Source organism: Camelus bactrianus, chromosome 3 (assembly GCF_048773025.1).
Source record: "Camelus bactrianus isolate YW-2024 breed Bactrian camel chromosome 3, ASM4877302v1, whole genome shotgun sequence".
Classification (NCBI taxonomy): domain Eukaryota; kingdom Metazoa; phylum Chordata; class Mammalia; order Artiodactyla; family Camelidae; genus Camelus; species Camelus bactrianus.
Genome location: NC_133541.1, coordinates 117,614,092 through 117,633,032, shown reverse-complemented (window position 1 = coordinate 117,633,032; position 18,941 = coordinate 117,614,092). Strand labels below are relative to the sequence as shown.

General features: G+C 56.2%; 1 protein-coding gene across 1 annotated transcript in view; it reads right to left on the bottom strand.

Annotated features, from left to right (window-relative positions):
* The window catches only part of WNT3A (Wnt family member 3A), a 44,996-nt gene extending 32,869 nt beyond the window's left edge, over positions 1-12,127 (bottom strand). The window contains exon 1 of the mRNA XM_074361097.1: positions 11,871-12,127. Coding sequence (XP_074217198.1) covers positions 11,871-11,941 — 71 coding nt within the window. The 5' untranslated portion in view covers positions 11,942-12,127. The remainder of the gene's footprint in view (positions 1-11,870) is intronic.
* Between the last annotated feature and the right edge of the window lie 6,814 nt (positions 12,128-18,941).

Here is an 18,941-nt window from a genome sequence, read left to right as displayed (position 1 = left end):
AGTGGGAGTGGGATGTTCTAAACTGAAAAGTCCCGCACCCACAGGACACCATCACCTTCGTGCTCTATGTCTCCCCAGGTTCCCAGGGCACATGAAATGCAATGACATCAAATGCAAACTGGTCTCCCAAGTCAGATCTTGGAACAGAGAAAGGACGTCCATGGAGAGACTGGTGGAGTCAGCCAGTGTCTGGCTGATGGCAGTGCACTAGCGTGGTCTCTCCATTCTGAGAAGGGTACCAGTCATGTTAATTGTGGACACTAGGAAAGTGGGTTCGCCCTGCAGAAACTCTCTGTACTATATAGTCAAGTCATCGTCCCACATCATGCAGAGAGGGAAACAGTTACAAGGGAACAAGTGATGGATACAACCACGTTACAACAACAGGGAACAAGCTTGTGATTCAGGACGATGTGTGTGTTTCTTTGTCGAGCCTACGTGGTGGGCTGAGAGCGTGATGGCACTTTGTAATCTCTGAGCCAGCTGTCATCTGAGATGAAAGTATCTGCTTTCTCTTAGCAATAGCATCTCAGAAACCGAACGCTGCTACAATTGGTCACCTCCATTCATAATTGAAAGTGAGTTCAACTGCGGTTAGCGGTGGTTACATATAAAGACATCGCTTCCTTGTCCCAGGGATCTGGCACCCAGAAGGAGGCTGCTCAGGAGCATTTGGGAGGGGATGTGTGGTTTGAGGGGTGCGACAGAGGGCAGCTGAGCACCCCCCAGAAGGAGGCGGCCACTCTCCCGCTCTCCCGCCCACCAAGCCCAGATTCTGACGTGGCCCCAGGAGTCTCCCCTCTCCTGACCAGGACTGTGAATACAGGCAGATCACACTTGCTGTATCTGCGGGACCTGCTTTGGACATAAATCAGGGCCACCAAGCGGAGTTAATCTAACCACACACATGCTTTCAAAGCAGACCCTCCAGCTTTAGCCGAATCTGAAGCTGTTGCTGGGTCTAAGATGAAGGGGCCGAGTTCCAGGACCAGGAGGTGGCCTCCAGGAGCCGAGACCCACCCTGGCAGACAGCTGTAAGTACATGGCGACCACAAGGACCAGAATTTGACAGCTGGGTGAGATTGGGAGCACATTCTTTCCCAGACTGGCCAACGCTTTGAATTTGGCCTCGGGAGACCCTGAGCAGGGAACACAGACCAGCCACCCAGACTTTAGACCTGAGAGCTGTGAACTAATGCACAGGTGCTGTTTGAAGCCAGAAGTCTGGTCATTTGTCACACAGCAGAGTCTAAATATTCCCCGTCTCCCTCCTCTGCTCACGCTGGCTCTCTTCTCTCGCCCTCCAAGCTGCTCAGGCCAGAAGGAACAGAAACTCGCAGGGTAGCAGCCCCTCCATGTGTAGCTCAAGGGTCCAAGCCACTGCCACCTTCAAGGGCCAATCACCGTAGCCTTTAGACAGCTCTTCCCTCCCTTCCCCTTCTCTGCCTGTGTCCCCAGCACCACCCCTCCCCATGTGCCAGTGCCTCTCTCTTGGAGGCTGGTTACTTCTTCCTTCCAAGCCCTTGGCAATGCTTCTGCCTCCACCTGCCATCTGCCACTGCCTAGCTGCTTACCTGGCCCACCTGGCCCATCACCATCACCCGTGTCGCCCTGGGCCCAGCCCCGCCCACTACATAACTCTCTGCGACTTGCACAACCTGGTAGGTGGAGCCCCGGGGAACCTCTTGGACTGAGAAGCTGGGGCTGGAAGAAGAGCTGATCAACATGAACGAGTTAATATGACAGGATGGAGGTCTCCACATGTTGCCTTCCCAAGGCTCCCCACCTCCACTTTCCTATATGCTATACTGCTGTTTAAATGCATTAAAAACAGTACACACAAGCTAACATTTATGAACAACTGTCTTGGTCAGTGTGGCTGCCACAACAAACAGCACAGACTGGGTGGCTGAAACAACACTCGGTGATTTCTCAGAGTCCTGGAGGCTGGGGGTCTGAGATGAGGGTGCCGGCACAGTGGGGGTTCTGGCAAAGGGCTCCTGGCTCACAGATGGCCACCTTCCCGCTGTGTCCCCACATAGCAGACAGAGAGCTCTAACGTCTCTTCCTCTTCTTATAAGGACACTGTTCTCATCACGGGGGCTACACCCTCATGACTTTATCTAACCCTAATCACTTCCCAAAGGCCCCACCTCCTAACACCATCACATTGGGGGTCAGGGCTTCAACATACAAATCTAGGGGGGACATCAACATGCAATCCACGACAGAGACTAAGTTAACATATTAATAGACAAAACCCATACAGTCACCATTAAACCCAAAAGACACAGAACATCACAGGTCTCCTGGATTCGATATGACCCCGTTTCTACCACAGAACTGTCACCGAGGGGTGATGTGGATGGTGGCCCCCCTCTGTCCCCTGGCTCATCGATTTTGCTGCTGCTTTGGGACCCTTTGCACCTTGGTTTCCCAAGCCAACGTGCCGGGCAGCTGGGTGAGAGTTGGGTCCTCTTTGGACGGCCCCTGGGCCGGCAGCATGTGCACCATATCAGAAATGCAAGTTCCATCCCAGACCTGCTGGATCAGAAACTTGTGGCTAGTGCTCTATTTCGACAGGCCCTGCTGGGGAGGGAGGGTTCTGACGCTTGCTGGTGTTTGAGAACCACAGACTTGGGGATTGCTGAAGGAAGGTCCAGCTTCCAGTCCTAGGACTTCAAGACAAGGGAGCCTCCTAAAGCTTCAAATCCAAATCCTTTGCTCCGGCAGTCAGGATTCACCTTTGGTTTCTGCTTCTAGACTCCAAGAAACTTCCAGTGAACTCTTAAACTTCCCTTGAAGAACATGAGTTTGGTTATAGAGACAGGGGAGGGCGTGCTTTGCCAGGCTCCAGAATGGGGCCAGGATGTGAGGCCCGCCCTCTATGGGCCCCATCTGTCTCCACAGGGCTGGCCACTAGCCTCCCTCCAGCCCAGTGTCCCAGAGCCAGCGAGGAGCAAGGCCACCAGGAGGCCAGATGCCATCACTCCTCTAGAGGTGGCAAGGATCCTCAAAAGAGCAAGGTGGAGACAGACGAAGGATGTAGCACCGTGAACAATCCAGAGGCATGGTGGTGGGAGGGTTGATGCTGGAGCAGGGCACTGGCCACCCATTTCCAGGCCCCGAGGAGGCAAACCCGGGGCCTTCTGTCCAGTGTTGCTAAGAGGGGCCCTCTGGAGGGGTCACAAGTGTGGACCAGGCCACATTAACCTCCCAGGAACCCACTCTGAGCTCCAGCCTGGGTGTCTGGGGCTTCAGCCTGGGTTAGTTCTCCAGTCTCTGCCCCACCTCCACAGCCTCTCACATGCAGATGTCCAAGCTGGGGTCCAGATGGGGACAGGCGGGGTCTGACTTAGGGCTACTTATATGGGGGTGGTGGTGTTCGGGCGAGCACTGTGGAGGGAGCCCATGATCAGTCACCCCTTGTTTACCTTCAGGCTCATCTATGTGGGTCGCAGTGAGGTCCTGACATTGCCTCGGGGTCACGATGCATCTCTTCCTCCTCCACCGAGGGATGTTCCAGGCAACAGTTGGCCCTGCCCTGGAGGGCAAAAGCCATGTCCTGTAGCCCCAGGGGAAGCTGGGGGGGGGAGGGGGATGTGCTGCCATCCCCTGGGGTGTTGGTCCTGGGGGCCTGGGAACCACAGGGGCACAAGGGCCCTGCCCAGCCTGCAGGGAGAGGCCGAGAGGCCAGCCTGCCCCCACTGCACCCATTTCCTTCACCCTGCACCTGGCCACCATGATTCAGCCCTTGAGGAATTTGTTCCATTTCTCTTCTTGCTGCCAACCCTGAAGTGCAGGAGGGCACCCCAGGAAGTGACCACGCCCACACCTTCAGCCAACACCTGGCTGCGGAGCTAACATTTTCACTGTCTGGCTGGATGTCACATCCAATGTCCCAAAGGCCCCTCAAAACCAGAGTGTTCCAAACTGAAAGCAACCCTCGCCCCCAGCCCTGCCCCAGATATGGCGCTTTTTCCCCCTCCAAGTCCTCAGTCTGCATCCGGAACTCCATCTCTGGAGAGGTCCTCCTTGCAGGGCTGTCCATGCAGCAGGAAGGGCCAAAGGTCAGGCAAACAGATCACAGCCCCCCCCACACACACCACAGGCCTGAGTACCTGCGAGCGCGTCACTGAGAAGGTCCCAGAGATGCAAAATGTTTAACGGAAGATGGTAAGCTTTAAAAAGGCAGAACACAATCTGTTCTGCACAGTTTTTATGGTCATGAAAAATGCGTGAGTGAAATGAGAACCTATAGTGAGGGAAATGCCTGTATGAAGTCGGTAAGATAATGAACGCGTTCCTCCCCCCACCAGGTTTTTGTGAAAGTTATTGCTGGCTAATTTTTTAGTGATAATTTTTTTCGGGACCAGGGGTGGGAAGGCATCATTTTCAAGCCAGAGCACACACGTGTGAAGTTTACAAAGTGGCCCCTCTAGACTCCGGTTCCAGCCTGTGGCTGGGGCCACGTGAGCCACGCCTGCCGCCCAAAAGCTCTAATGGTTTTTCTCCCTCCTCCCTCCTTAGCTCCTGTTGAAGGACTGCGCTGTTGAAAGGCCAGGCGCCTTGCCAGACAGTCTTGCTCAGGATAGAGCAGAGGCGCTGGCTGTGACATGCAGGGGAGGGAGGCCGCCCGGGACCCAGCCTGGACCAGCTTTGCCCCCCACCCCACCCCCGGGCTGATGGCTTTCACTCAAGTGGATTTTACCACAATTGTGTGGCCAGGCCAGATGACAGAAGTCGCTCCTTGTGGACGGAGGCTGGGAGCAAAGGCAGTCCCTTCTCCCCTACAACCCCTGTCCGCACCCGGCTCCTCTGCAGGCAGACACACAATCTGTGTGTACCTGTGTACCGTTACCAGGGAGGTCTTAATGGGGTGGCAGCCTTTTAGGTTTCTTGAGTTCTAGTCTGATTTCTTTCTGTAAGAAAATTCAACAAACACAAGGTATCCGTGCCCTGTAGGCACAGCTCTGCCCTTGCCTGTGGCTGTGTGCATTTTGAGGGGAGAGCTGGGATGCTCAAAGAGCGCAGTTCTCAAAGAGAGAGGGGTTCTACACAGAGAGGGCTTGGCTAGGGCTGGAGGCAGGGTGGGGGCAACAGCTGTATCATTCACTGATTTAACTGCTTCTATCTGCCCCTCCTGAGCCTCAGTTTCCCCATCTGGCCAAGGAGGTAGCGGACCACACTCAATCAGAGGCTCCTGGAGGGGAGGAGAGAAATGGGCACGATGGCTCCAGCCACACCTCGGCGGGGCACATTCTACCCACACGTCATCCAGGGCCATCTCTCCAGGAAGTGCTCTGTGCTCCCAGCCTAGCTGGCCGCCCTCTCTGGATCCTGCTGAAGCTTGCCACCTCCGCCTGCACATCCTCTCATGTCTGGGCCAGAGGAGCCGACCCTGGAGAGCAAGGTCACATCTTCTCTTGTCCTTCAAGGGCACAGATCTCTGTCCAGTTCTGATCTGGTGGCCTCTGTTGCCCATCCTGCCTGCAGGGTCCCTACCAAGGAGGGCTCTGGCTGGTCCCAAATGTCTCCCTCTTGCTGACACATGAGGATTGTCCTGCCCCCAAGACTCTGTTTTTTTTTTAAGGTCAGGGCCTCTCCACAGCTGGACCAGGTTTTTGTCCTCAGACTGGAGGCATTGAGTGTGGGGCTGGTTGCCGTGTGGGTAGATGGCTTGATGGGTAGGCTCGGCCCTTTCTGTATGGAGCTGTCCCGGAGGCTCCCAGGACCGAGACTCCCCCAGGGGTGCTGACCTGGCCCAAGGCCTTCCAGGCTCTGTCTTTTCTTTCTCTCTGCTGTGGGGTCTCTAGGAAGGGCCCACATGCATCCATGCTCTCTCTTTCCTAGCTGGAAGACCTCGCCCCAGAGGTTAGAGCACCTTCTGCAATGAGAAGACCTGTGGGGAGGGGTTCTAAGACCTGGGTCCCTGGTCTTGGGGGCCACCTCTTCCCAGCCCCTGGGCGGCACAGCCCTGCCTGCAGCCCTCCCAGCACCCCCTCCTGCCCCACCGGGCCGAGCTGGGATTACTGACACATACTTTGCGCAAGTCCCAGCAGGCGGGCAGAGGCTCCCGTGCCCGCGGCCATGCTTTTGCCCGCTTCCCTGGGCGGCAGCGGCACGTTTCGTTGGGGAAGGAATGTGGAAGCACCAAAGTGTGAGACACCTCCAGGGTGTCACCTGGAGAGGAAGGGAGGGAGACCAAGGCAGAGCTGCCGAGGTCTATCAGGAGGACCCAGCCCCAGAGCCGGGGGGCTCAGTCGGGGGGGGGGTTAAAAACAGTCAGCTGTGTCCTTATGTCCCAAAGCACAGGCCATCTGATACACTTTCTGTTTTTCATAGGAAAGGTTCCATTCATTCATTCCTTTATTCATTTGTTCAACAAAATCTTATCTAGCAGCTACAAGGGGTCCAGAGGGGAGGAAGGAGAGCGAATACTCCATGGGACTTCATAGCCTGGTGATACAGGAGCCATCCTTGTGGAAATTCTACAAAGGGAGGGGCAGGTCCCACTGGGAGCAGGCAGCCTGGCTGGACCCACCTCTCCGTGACACCTGACCACATACATTTCAGCCTGGTGAGGAGTGAGGAGTGGGGCATGGCCAACTCTGGGACCAGTTGAGCCAGGCTGGGGGAAGTGTGATGGGATACAGGCGCACGAGGTGGGGAAGACACGCTCCTGGTGGGGAGCGGAAAGGCACCCCAGGATGGGGCCATGGCTCCATGTCTGCGCCAGGGGCTTCTCTGCAAGGCTTCACCCAGGACCCTCCACACGTGTAGTGTGTGTGTGTGACAGTAACCATGAACCAAAGTACTCCAACCGTGCATGATGGAGTTTGGGGGACTTACCAGGACTGTTAGCTGCAGTGCTGACCACGTTGGGGGTGGGAGGAGGAGCTGAGCCTTGTCAATCTCAGATTCTCAGCCACTGAGCTGTCCATGGGAACCCCCAACCTGGGGCAGGCTGTTCCTTCCTCAGCCCCTGTTTCTACCCCTCCAGGGATGGGCAGCTCACCACCTTCCAAACACTGGTAATGGCACCACTCTCAGATCCAGGAAGACTTTCCTATAACTGAGCAAAAATCTGCTTCCTTGCCACCTGTAGCCTCTGCTCTCAGCCTTCACTGGAAATATACAGAAGCCTTTCCTCAACCGCGGCACACAGTGAACAGCAGCGGGGTCTTCCCCTGACATGTCTCAACAGCAAGTGGCCCCAGCCCTTCAAGCACACTTAAAAGGGGCAGAGCCCCTCCTGGACAGGGCAGTCCTTGTCCCTGCGGACTGGAGATGCATGCTTGGGACTGCCTGGGGAAAGGGCGATTTTACAGCCCCTCCACACTCTTCCTCCATGATTGCATCTTCTCACCCTCTTCCCTGTCACAAAGAATTCTAGCAGGTTTGTGCAAATAAAGCAAAATCATTTTTAATAAAAGACAGCAAGCCCAGTGAAATGCAGGCTTAGCCAGCCTGGGAGAAGTTGCTTCACTCGGCAGAGTCCTGGGGGTTTGGTGGGCAAGTCAGAGAGAGCCGGACGTGAGAGGTAAGTGACATTTCTGTGCTCTGGAAGGAGCATGTGCTATGGTGGGCTTTTTTTTTTCTCTCTTGATGATGATGGATATTTGACTTAGTGGTATAGAACAAGTTTTCTGAAGGTATGTATTTTACCTGCGGTCATTTCTAACATAGCTCCTCATTAAAAGATGTCCACTGGTAGTTCTGCGGAGGGGCATCATTCCCAGCACCCTGAGATCACTGGGGGTGTTGAGCTGGTGTCTGAATTTCTCTAGCTCTGTGGGCTACCACTACCATTGGTAGTGCAGCCTCAGGGTTGCAGAGAGGCAGGGAGAGAGACAGAGACAGACAGAGGCAGACAGACAGACAGACACAGAGAGGTAGAGAGACAGATAGAGATAAACAGACAAACAGGGCAGAGTGAGGAGAAAGGATTGGAGAGAGGGCTGTCCTGGGGAGGGACTCTTAGGAGTACAGGCGCACAGCAGCAGGGCAGCTCAGGAAGTCTTGCTTGCTTGGGTCCTGCCTGTCTGAGAAGACTCAGAGCCTTGCTCAGCCCTCCCAGGTCCCGTGTCATCTGACACGGGCAATCTCTCACCTTGTGTGGTCACTTAGCCCTCCTCTTCTTCCTCCTCCTCGCCCACCTCCCCCGCCTTTTGAGGCTGTGGGTCCTGGGCAGTGCCTCCAGAGCTCCTGTTCACTGGCCCTGAACTCAGCGTGCACCTGCACCCTACAAAGAGTGGGGCCCACCCGGGGAAGCCTGTGCCCCACTTCAGACTGAGAAGACCCTGTGAGTGAGGAACTGGTAGGTCTGGCACCAGGGAGAGCTGGGCAGAGAGGAGATTCTGGAAGGTTGGGGGCAGGTGATGGCTAAGTTGGCCTTCCTTGGGGCCTGGACACATGCTCAGAGCAGGGTGTCTGCTTGCACACGAATGTGAGGGTGCAGGGGGCTAGGGAGGAGGGTGAATAGGCAGTAAAATGGGGAAGAACCAGGGAGTGCTGCACTGGGATCATGTCTCAGGCTGCTGAGCTAGTCCAGGGGTGGGAGAAGACTGGGTGTGGCCTCACATCTGGGGGTGATGCCCACTCCAGGGACCACTCAGGGCTGGGGAGCCCGAGGTCCAGCAGAGACTGGCAGGAAGAGGGTCCTGACAGGGAAAGGCAGGGAGGGCTCTCTGGCAGGTAGAGACAGGACAGCAGCTGACCATTGTGCTGTAACTCCAGCAGCAGTGAGGGTGTGCACTGGAGTGGAGGGTGAGGGGGTGATGAGGAGAAAGGCAGAAGATGGTGGGAATGGAGGAGTGCAGCCTGGTGGGGGAAATGGAGGGGCCTTGGCGAGGGGACAAGGGAGAAAACAGGCTGACCTCCAGGGCCCCTGGCTAGATGACGGGGGATTACAGGATGCCATCAGCCTAGACACGGGAAGTGGGAGGAAGATGCCCAAAGCACATCACGCAGTACTGGTACCTACTAGGTATTGCTCTTCAAGGGTTCTGTGTGTCCCCCTTCATCATGATGCCTGTTCTGTGTTCACATGGACCCTTCCGATTTAATTAAGCAAGAATTCAGTCTGGACAAGGAGAGTGATGCGTGGGGGCCGGCGCCTCCCTGTAGGTCTGCAGTACTGTGGGACACTGGTGGCTGGTCATGCTGTGCCTCTGGGGTCAGGTGCCCAGGCCTCTGTCCTGTCACTTCCCAGGTCCCTTCTCTGGATCCCCCCCCCCCAACCCCTACTGCCACACAAGGAGCCCAGAGCACATGCTCTTGGAGGTCTCCACAGCCCTCATCGTGCCGGTCTAGGGCTGTCTCTGCCTCTGCTGGGACCCGCCTTTGGACCTTGAGCGTCTAGGATGAAGGACCTTCCGAGACGCTCCTGGGGAGGCAGTTGGCTCTTTAAATTCCCCGAGGATGCAACACCACTTCCTCCCCCTCCACCCTCCCACCAAGACCACACCAACTTCAAAGCCTAATTACTCCCAATTTGGGCTGTTTCCTTGTTTCTCCAGGTGAGGAAGTCCCTGTCACTTCCACTTTCATATGCGAGAGGCTGGGGTGGGGGGAAGAAGGGATGGTAGTAGCAGTGGCTTCACTTGGGGGAGGGAAGGTGAAACAGAATGCCAATTAGGGAGGCTGAGTGTGAAGGTGAGAACTTATACAGAGAGGTTTGGCCCCAGGCCTGACTGGGCTGCTCGGCGGGAGGGTGGCCAGAGGAAGGAGAAGCCACCTGTGGGAAACTCCACCAGGTATGGTGCAAAGATAGAAAGCCTTCTGCCTGCTATTAAACTCCATTTCTTTTTTTCTGTGAGCCCTCCTCTTTACGCTGCCTATGTGCGCTGTGGAGAGACCATGTCCTTCCTGCGTCCGGCTGGCCTGGGGGCAGAGAGGAGGGAGGAGAGGAAACTGCTGATCCCCAGTGAACTTTGAGGTTGTGTCCACCAGACACACTTCTCAGGAAACAGACAATCACGGAGAGTGCGAATCCCATGGAGAGCAAAGTGGGCGTCCCAGGCACCCTCTTCACCTCTGGGGCCAAAGGGCTGCTCTAGACTCTTGACTGGGTGGGTCACTGAGATGGAGGGGGTGGGGAGAGGACGCCCCTCCCCACTCTACCTGAAGAATGCCGGACGCACCCAGCCTGTCTCAAGATCCTTTCAGATGGAACACAGATGGCCCAGGTGGAAACAGTGGCATATGTGTGTTGAGGGGAGTACGGTCAGGGACCCTCGGAGCCAACAGGACGACGATTCCACGGCCCAGGGTGGCCAGAGGCTGGTGGCAAGGCCCTTCTTTACAGAAGAAGCGCGGGGGCGATGGCGCTTCCACTAGCGCCCAGGAATGCGGCGGCGGCGGCGGGTTCTAATTAGAAGCCTGCGCGGGAGCTGGCGGCCGCGGGGCTCTCTTTGGTTCCCCGGGCGTCAGTGTCCCCGCGTCCGAAGGCACGCCCGCTGCAGCCGGCGCTCCGGAAGGCGACCAGGCGCTGCAGGTGCCGCGCGGGTGCCGGACGCGCGGGGGTCCCCGAAGCGCGTCCCCGCCGCCCTGCCATCGCTCTCAGGCCCCGGTACCCGCCGGGGCCGCCTTCTCGCCCCGCCCAGTCCCGCCAGGCTGCGCCTGGACCCGCGCCCCACACCCGGGGCGCCCCAGCTCCTGAACCATCTCGAAGAGAAAAATTATTATCGGATTAGATGTACTTCGGCGCACTCAGTCTCTCCCCCCACCCCCAACTTCCCCTCGGCGTAATTATTATAATTCCAGGCAAGCCGTCGGAGAGAGTTCCTGGGTGTGTGTGTGTGTGTCCGCGCGCGCGCATGTTTGTGGAGAGGCTTCTCTCCTGTCTGGGTCTCCTCCAGCGGCGCACTCAGGCCCTTCGGCTCCCGCGTTCCCGCGAGTTGTGTTCGTCAAATCTTGGGCATCTCAGAGCGCCCTCCCCTCTCCCTCGGCGAGCTGGCGTGGCCCTTGCCTTTAGGGACTCTGCCAAATTAGCTGCCCGTAGGGATGGTAACCTTGACTTCCCTCCACCTGCACGATTTGTGCTGTAGATCCTCGGGCTCCTTCCCTTGGTTTATCTGCACTTCCATCGCCACATTTAGGACGGTCTCACCGGGATCTGTCTTGACTGGAGTGGAGGACGGAGCGCCCCAGACTTCTCAATATGGATTCGAGGAGCCTCTCGCTCAGGAGCCCTCAAAAGCAATGCTTTCTCCCTCTTCACCTCTCCAGAAGCCCCTCCTTACCATCGCGGTCCGGACAGCGGCGGGAAGGCGCAGGAGGGCCGGGTGCTGGCCCCAGTGCGCCCGACACTCCCGGCCGCGTCCCCGCAGTCTTTACGTAACTGCGCTGCTCCGAGCTGTTCTGTTCGGTCTTGTCTCCCTGACTTTGTTTTAAGGTGTGTTTTGTGTGTGTGTGTGTGTGTGTGTGTGTGTGTGTGTGTGTGTGTGTGTGTGTGTCTGCGTGCGTGTGTGTGTGTGTGTGTGTGTGTGTAAGACACGTCCTTAAAGAAAGTCTCCGGCTAATCTCCTCTCCTTATCTCGCCCTCCCGACTTTTCTTGGCCTCCTGCTGCCCGAGCGTTCGTGCCATCTGTGAGGACCCACTCCCCCCCTCTCCCCAGCCCACTGCTCGCCCCGTCCGACGCCAGGCCCCTCTATGCCCGAGGGATCAGTGTCCCCGGAAACTCCGCCACCCGCGTCCCAGCCCCGGCCCGAACAGGTCGAAAGTGGACGCCAAGGAAAACAAACCACCCGCGGAACAGGAGGGCAGGGAAGAGCGCGGGCTCTGGGCCACCGTGGGGCCCTGCCCGAGGGGACGGCGGCCGGGGTACTCACAGACGCTGGGGCGAACGTGAGGAAGAGTCACTCACCACCAGATCGGGTAGTTGCCCAGCGCTTGCTTCAGGCCGTAGAGGAATATGAAATATCCGAGCGGGGCCATCGCCGGGCGGGAGATCTCGGAGGGCCAGGAGTCCACCCCGAGAGCGCGGGCGCCGGAGCGGGCCGGGCCCTGGGAGCTCGCGGGTGGCGGCGCTGGGCCCTCCTGCGGCCGCGGGGTGCGCGGGGTGCGCGGGTGTGCGCGGGTGCGCGGGCTCCGAGGGCGGTGCTGCGCCAGGTGGGCCGGCGGCCGGGCGGCGGGCCGGGGCCCGGGGCGGCGCGGGACGGCGGGGGCGGGGCAGCGCCGCGGGGGGCGCCCGCCGGGGCCGGGGCCGGGGCCGGGGCGGGGCGGGGCAGGGGGCGGGCGGGGCCCTAGGAGCTAGAGCGTCGGTGGCTGCGCTGGCCCCTCCCGTGGCCGCGGGGTGCTCGGGGGTGCGCGGGTGCGCCGGCTCCGAGGGTTGCGCTCCGCCAGAGGGGCATCTGGCCTGGCGGCCGGCGGGTATCCGGGACTGCATGGTCCGCAGGTGTCCCTTCTGAGCTCCCGGGTCGCGCCCCCGCAGGACTCAAGGGCGTTAGGTTTGGAGGCCCGCGCACCCTGCGCTCACCGTGGGACGCGCTGTCCCGCTCTCGCTCCTGCTCTATCGCGCACTCTGTCCCTTGGCCCCAAGGTGGTCGGGCTGCGGCTCCCTTTCGTCCATCTCCTTGCTAGAGAGTTCCGTTCGTTCGAGGCTGGCTCTTTGAGCTACATCTTGCTGGTCCGCTGGGAGCTGGGCGGACGGCGAGCGGCCAGGTTGGAGGTGGCCTGTCTGGGGACAGCTGCAGGGTGGGCGTGTAGGGTGCAGCCACGTGTCTGAAGGTCACTATTGGGAAACAGTCTGGCTCTCCTTAGGGCCCAGGTGTTGACGCCTCCACTTTCTCCCCGCACCCCCCAGAGAAGGGAATTGGCAGCTTGTGCGCTTTGGGTGGTGAGCGCCCTCACTCTGGGCCACAGACCGCGGAGTCTGTCGAGGGCTGCTAGCCTCTTAAACCAGAAGGGATTTCTGACAACTTAGGTAAGCCTTATGATTTTTGCTGATGAGGAAAGGTAAGATCAGAGAGGGAAGGCGACTTATCCAAGGTCACAAAGAGTGGCCAGTCAGTTGTCCAGCTCTCAGCCCACTGCAAAGCTCTTTTTGCATATCTGTCTGAAGCCCAGGGAGACAGGTGCCAGGGTGATTTGGGGAGAAGAAGATCATCGAAGTCGAGAAATCTCCCCAGCTTCCCCACCTTGTGCCAGCCCCGTGCCAGCGGGAGACCCCATCAGTTTCAGTGACTCTATGAGGAAAGGGCAGCGGGGATCCATGCCACTGTTTTGCAGTTGAGGCGAGCAGAACTGTGAATAAAAATCCCAACTGCAGGCTCTTCTATGATGTCTCTCCTCATGTGGACCGTCTGCTCCTCCACAGCCCCTGAGCCTTGCCTCACCATGTGACCTGCAGAGTGTGGGGGCCCCCACGGAGAGACCATGAGCTGGCAAGTGGCTGCTTCTTGAGGTAGGGAGTGGCTCAACAACCCTCCAGTGTTAGCACTGGGCTGGAAAACAAGAGGCAGGCTGCACCCCGCATCACGTTGCCCCCATCAACCTTTGTTCCCCTATTTGCAAAGGGAGCCTGTGGGGTGCTGTGGACTCTGGACCAGGGGTCACCTCAGTGACTGTGTCAGGAGCCCCTTCTCCGATGTGTAGCGAGAGCCATTCTCTTTCAAGGAATGTTCCTCTTCCTCCCCACTGCCAATGGGATCCAGCTGAGTCTACGCATGCCCGGTCCTTCTTCCCCTCCTCTGAGTCACTGCATCCCCTCACCTGCAGAGGGAAGGAAGGAAGAATTCTGGAATGAGGCGGGGTGGGTAGGTTGGGAGCTGGCTCACCCTCCTCTGGACTTCCCCTCTCTCTCAGCGAAAATCCCACCCAATTATCGCATTACTGGGGACCTGGGCTGTGGGAGTGGGGTGGGGGCCAATGCCAAGGCAGCAGACTCCTACCCCCGCCTCCCCAACTGTGGGGCCCTGGGATTAGAGCTATGAGGAGTTTTCCCCAAGAGGCTGCTGGCTCCTCACACACAAAGGGGGTTGGCTGTACCCTCCTGAAGGACAGCTGTCCCGCCGTGATGGGCTCTGCAGAGAATGGAGCAGGTGAGTGCTGTCCCCTCAGTCCTGCCTCCTGCCACTTCCCCTGCCAGGCCCCTCTAGTCTCCTTCCGTTGCTTGCTTCTTCCTCATTCAGTCCCTACTCTTTGCCTATGCCAGGTGGTGGGGAGGCAGAGTGAGCTTGACCCTGAGCTCGGGCAACTTTCCATGGTGCAGGAAGAGAGGTGGGGAGCTGAGAACTGCCTCGATTCTGCTCCCAGGTGACGACTCCTGTTCTTTAATGAAGATGTGCATCATAGTGTGCCTTTGGGAGAGCTGCAGCCCGAGCAAGCTGTGTGTTAGATGGCACTGGGCTGGGGGCTTCCAGAGCTGGCCCTTTCCACGTGCTGATCTTGCAGGGAGCTCTTTCTTTGTCCCCACCTTGGGGGGCTTTTTGAAAGCCTTGACCCCAAACAACCCATTTGAATGCAGAGAGGAGGGGGACCAGGGATCCTTAGATGGGTGGCAGGACCTCAGAGGGACTCCTGGCGTGGTGGCACCTGAGTCCAGATGGCAGGGGTTGCCAGCCCTCCGAAGACCCTGTGAGGCTCATATAGAGGTTGTGGCAGGGGCAGACAGGGGTCCCACCCCATTTTCTGGGCATCAGAGATGCCCCCTGAGACTGTTTCCCAGAAGCCCAGGAGCATGGGAATGGGGACTACTTCCAAACTGGCATAGAGAGGAATGCAGATGTCGGAGGGAGATGTTTCTATCATAGCTGAGTGAGTGGAATTCTTTCCTGATTGCTAACATTCAGCTGGAAATTCTGCAACCTGACTTGAGGATAGAGTCAACCCTGTGGTGTGGTGTGTCTGCTCCACACCGCTGCTTGGCACCCTCCCTGAAGATGATGGGGAGGGTGACTTCCAGGCAGCGCCCTCTGCTGTTTCACAGAGGGAGCTTCCATAACTGACCCATGGTCACAGGTCTGATTCAACATTCTCATTTAAGGATGACCCTGGAGAAAAGATGTATTTTTTTTTGTTCTTGTTCCACCATAGGCTTTCAGAGGACCCATGGGGCTATGTTCCTTCCAGAATAGTCCAGGAGGGGAAGGAAGGCACAGTCCCAGGAAATTTGGTGGTCCCTGCTGGGAGATGGGTGGCAGGGAGGAGGGCAAAGACTGGTGTGCTTGATGGGGTTCGGGGTGGGGGCAGGAAACCAGATGAGAGGGCACTTTGCTTTCTGAGGTAGTGAGCCCCCATCTATGGCATTTGAATCCCTGCCTGTTAGGTATCAGGTGCTGGGGTCGGGAGCCAGGCTTTTAGACACCAACTTTCAGACACTAACCAGCTAATCATTCATTCACTTCTTTCTTTTCCAAAAAGCTGAGGGGAGGCAGGAAGGGCTCTGATCAGCCAGGGGCTGGAGGCTGAGGAGTCCTGCAGCTGTGACCTCAGAGGGGCCACAAGCAGACAGGACGAGGGTCTGGGGTCAGAAGAAAGGGTACTCTTCCTGCCCCCAGGCCTGTTTGGTTCTAAGCCCGGTCTGGAAGCTTCCCTGAGGCACTGTGCGGGAGAGTTCCTCCTGGGACACTTGCTCCCCAGGGTTGGAGTGTCTGCGCTCTGAGGCAGACTTTCTGTCCACGCGCAGTCATCTTTTCAGTGTCACAGGCCAAAAAAAAGAAAAAGTGCCAAAGTTTTGTTTAGCAAGTAATTAGGTCTAAACAATGTAATAATTAGTAGCTCTTGGGAAAAATTCATATAACTTAAAAGAAAAAAAATACTGTTTTTGTTTCATTTCTGCAGAACCGAAGTTACTTACTAGTGGGAAGCATGTGCCGGTGGGCTCGGGGAGGACACCTCACTTTCTGCTCTTTGTTGATTTTCACTTAATAGTTGCTTTTTATCATAGTGAAAGCTAGAAACTCAACCTCTCTCCAGTCCAGATCACTGGTCCAATTTTTACCTTCTCTTGTGTCTCTGGAAGGTTCTCCATGTAAAGGCAGGCTGTCAGAGCAGATGACTTCCCTAAGGCTCTTTGAGATGGCAACACTACCATATGCTCTGGTTGTCCAGGGCTCTGCCCAGTGCTGGGGGGCCATGGTCTCACCCAGTGCCCCCTGGAAGCGTCTGTCTTTGCCTTCCGGGCCAAGAGGCTTAGTGAGCCTTACAATGCAACTCTCCCTAGGTCCCTGGAGGGAATCGAGGCAGGACTGGGGACTCAATCTCCCTGATACTTGTGTGTTTGGAGCTTATGTGTCTCTTACAAGAGTCAAATCTTTCCTCCAAGATTTGAATTCTGAAGGCCCTGTGACAGAAACCTGAACAGCTAATGGCCAGGATGGAAGGGGTATGTATGTGGTGGGGGTTGTCCACAGGAGAATGCAGTTGGTTTGTGTGCGCTCATCTTTCTGAGCTGGGCCCCGTGGATGGAAGGTGAGGTACCTGGTGGGCTGGGTTTCCTGCTCTCTGGAGTCCCTAGAGAACTTTTGCAGAAGTTTGGGGGAGTCCCTTTAAAAACGAATCCATTTGGCTGGAGAGGGCATGGAGAAAAGGGAACTCTCCTACAGTGCTGGTAGGAATGCAGTTTGGTGCAGCCATTGTGGAAAACAGTATGGAGATTACTCAAAAGACTAAAAATAGACTTACCATATGACCCAGCAATCCCACTCCTGGGCATATAACTAGAGGGAACCCTACTTCAAAAAGACACCTGCACCCCAGTGTTCATAGCAGCACTATTTACAATAACCAAGACATGGAAACAACCTAAATGTCCATCGACAGATGACTGCATAAAGAAGTTGTGGTATATTTATACAATGGAATACTATTCAGCTGTAAAAAATGACAACATAACGCCATTTGCAGCAACATGGGTGTCCCGGGAGAATGTCATTCCCAGTGAAGCCAGAAAGAGAAAGAAAAATACCATATGAGATCACTCATATGTGGAACCTGAAAAAAAAAAAAAAAAAGAAGACAAACGAACTTAAATATAAAACAGAAACAGACTCACAGGCATAGAATACAAATTTGTGATTGCCAGAGGGGAGGGGGGTGGGAAAGGACAAACTGGGAGTTCGAGATTTATGGATACTGACAGGTATATATAGAGTAGAAAGACAAGTTTATACTGTATAGTACAGAGAAATATTTTCAATATCTTATAGTAGCTCATGGTGAAAAAGAATATGAAAATGAATACATGTATATTCATGTATGACTGAAAACTTACGCTGTACACCAGAAATTGACACAACATTGTAAACTGACTATAACTCAATAAAAAATTTTTAAAAAAATGAACCCATTTGTCTCAAGATACCATCCCACAGCCAGCTCTCCCCCGTCTTGGTTGCCTCTTCTAAGTTCCCCTGAGAGTTCCATTTTGATTTTAATCAGAGATTTTGATTCGTGGGAGTGGCTGGAACCTGAGGTCAGCCCCCTCCTTGGGCAGAGAAAGTAGGCTCAGAGTGAGTGGCAGAGAGAGAGGGCTGATGGACGAGGCCCTGACACTCCAGGGATCCTCCACACCTTTCAGGACGTGTGCTCAGGGATCACCAAGCACCCAGCCTGTGTCTCTGGATGCCATGTGGGAAGCCATCATTAAAGACTTGTGGAGCAAACATCCCCCATAACCCAGACTCCTGTGTACATTCCTGGGTGTGCAGCCCCAGCTCACGTGTCCTTCTGTGTTGGCACCCCAACCTTCCATCCCCCCACCCCACCCACCCTGGCTCCAAGACCCTAGTCTCTCCGTTTAGGACTTGGCACACAAGAGGTATAGTTGATTCTGTCCTGGTTGCAGGTTGCACTCTTCTTGAACTCGCTCTCCTCAGACGGACTGAGGAGGTCTGGTGATACGGGAACTGTGTATCTCTGCCCGTGGCGGGGGTGGGTTGGGGAGGATGGAACCCAAGAGTCATGGAAGTACAGCTGCCAACTTCTAACTCCTTAAGTAGCCACGTGGTGAATTCTGCTTAAGGGAACAAAGGAGCTCTGGGAACGCTGGTGTCACTCAGTCACAAAGTCACAGAGCCCAGAGCAGCTGAATCAGTAGAGCTGTCGGATTTTGGCATCGTATGATTCTCAAAGCAGGGAGCCACAGATGGAATCTTAGAACCATAAGAAAAATAATTTTAAAATCAGGGTCATGGAACTTCTAGAATCCATCTAGGATCTGTAGATTAGTTGTCCTGGAATCTTGGCTTCCAATGGAGCCCAGAATCCTGACTCAGGATTGCTCACCTGTAAATGAGTTGTTAGCCCAGCCGTTCTGTCTAAGTGCTAAGTTTTGTTGACAGCCTCTCAACTGTGCCATTACTGTCTGAGTGGCCACCTGCCAAAATTCTGCTTCTGGAACAACACTGCCACCACGTGGAGATGTTGAGTGAGGTGGCATGGATGGGACACTTGGACCACTCCTAGGTCCCTCACACACAAGCAGTGCCCAGCTGGGCTCAGCTGTGGGTCGAGCAAGCCTCAGCCCCTCCCCAACTTTTGGTGTTCCCAAGCCTTGAGTGCAGATGATCCTCCTCCTGGTAATGGTATGCACAGTCTTGAGATGCAGGATTACCATCCACAGGCCGGGGGTCAGAGCTGAGGCTCAGAGGAGTTGAGAGCAAGATTCCTGTGGCTGGCGTTCAGAACGCTAGGGCTAGGGTCTGGTGGCTCCAATGTGGCATCCTTCCTGACTCCTGGAGGCTCACAGTCTCCAACTCTCTCTTCACTCTAGACTGCTCTCTCCTTTGGTGCACTGAACCCTCAGTATTACCTTTGGTGCCTCCATCAGTGATGGAGGAAGCATGCCACCATTGGCCACCATCTCCCTGGGCCGAGGGAGGCTGAGATGTCACCTCCCCACACTTCCAGGTTGGGGGCTGTGGTTCAGGAAGTATGAAGTGTGATCATGGGAGGATGTCAGCAGTGAGGGGCAGGGGGGCTGAGGCTGTCCGAG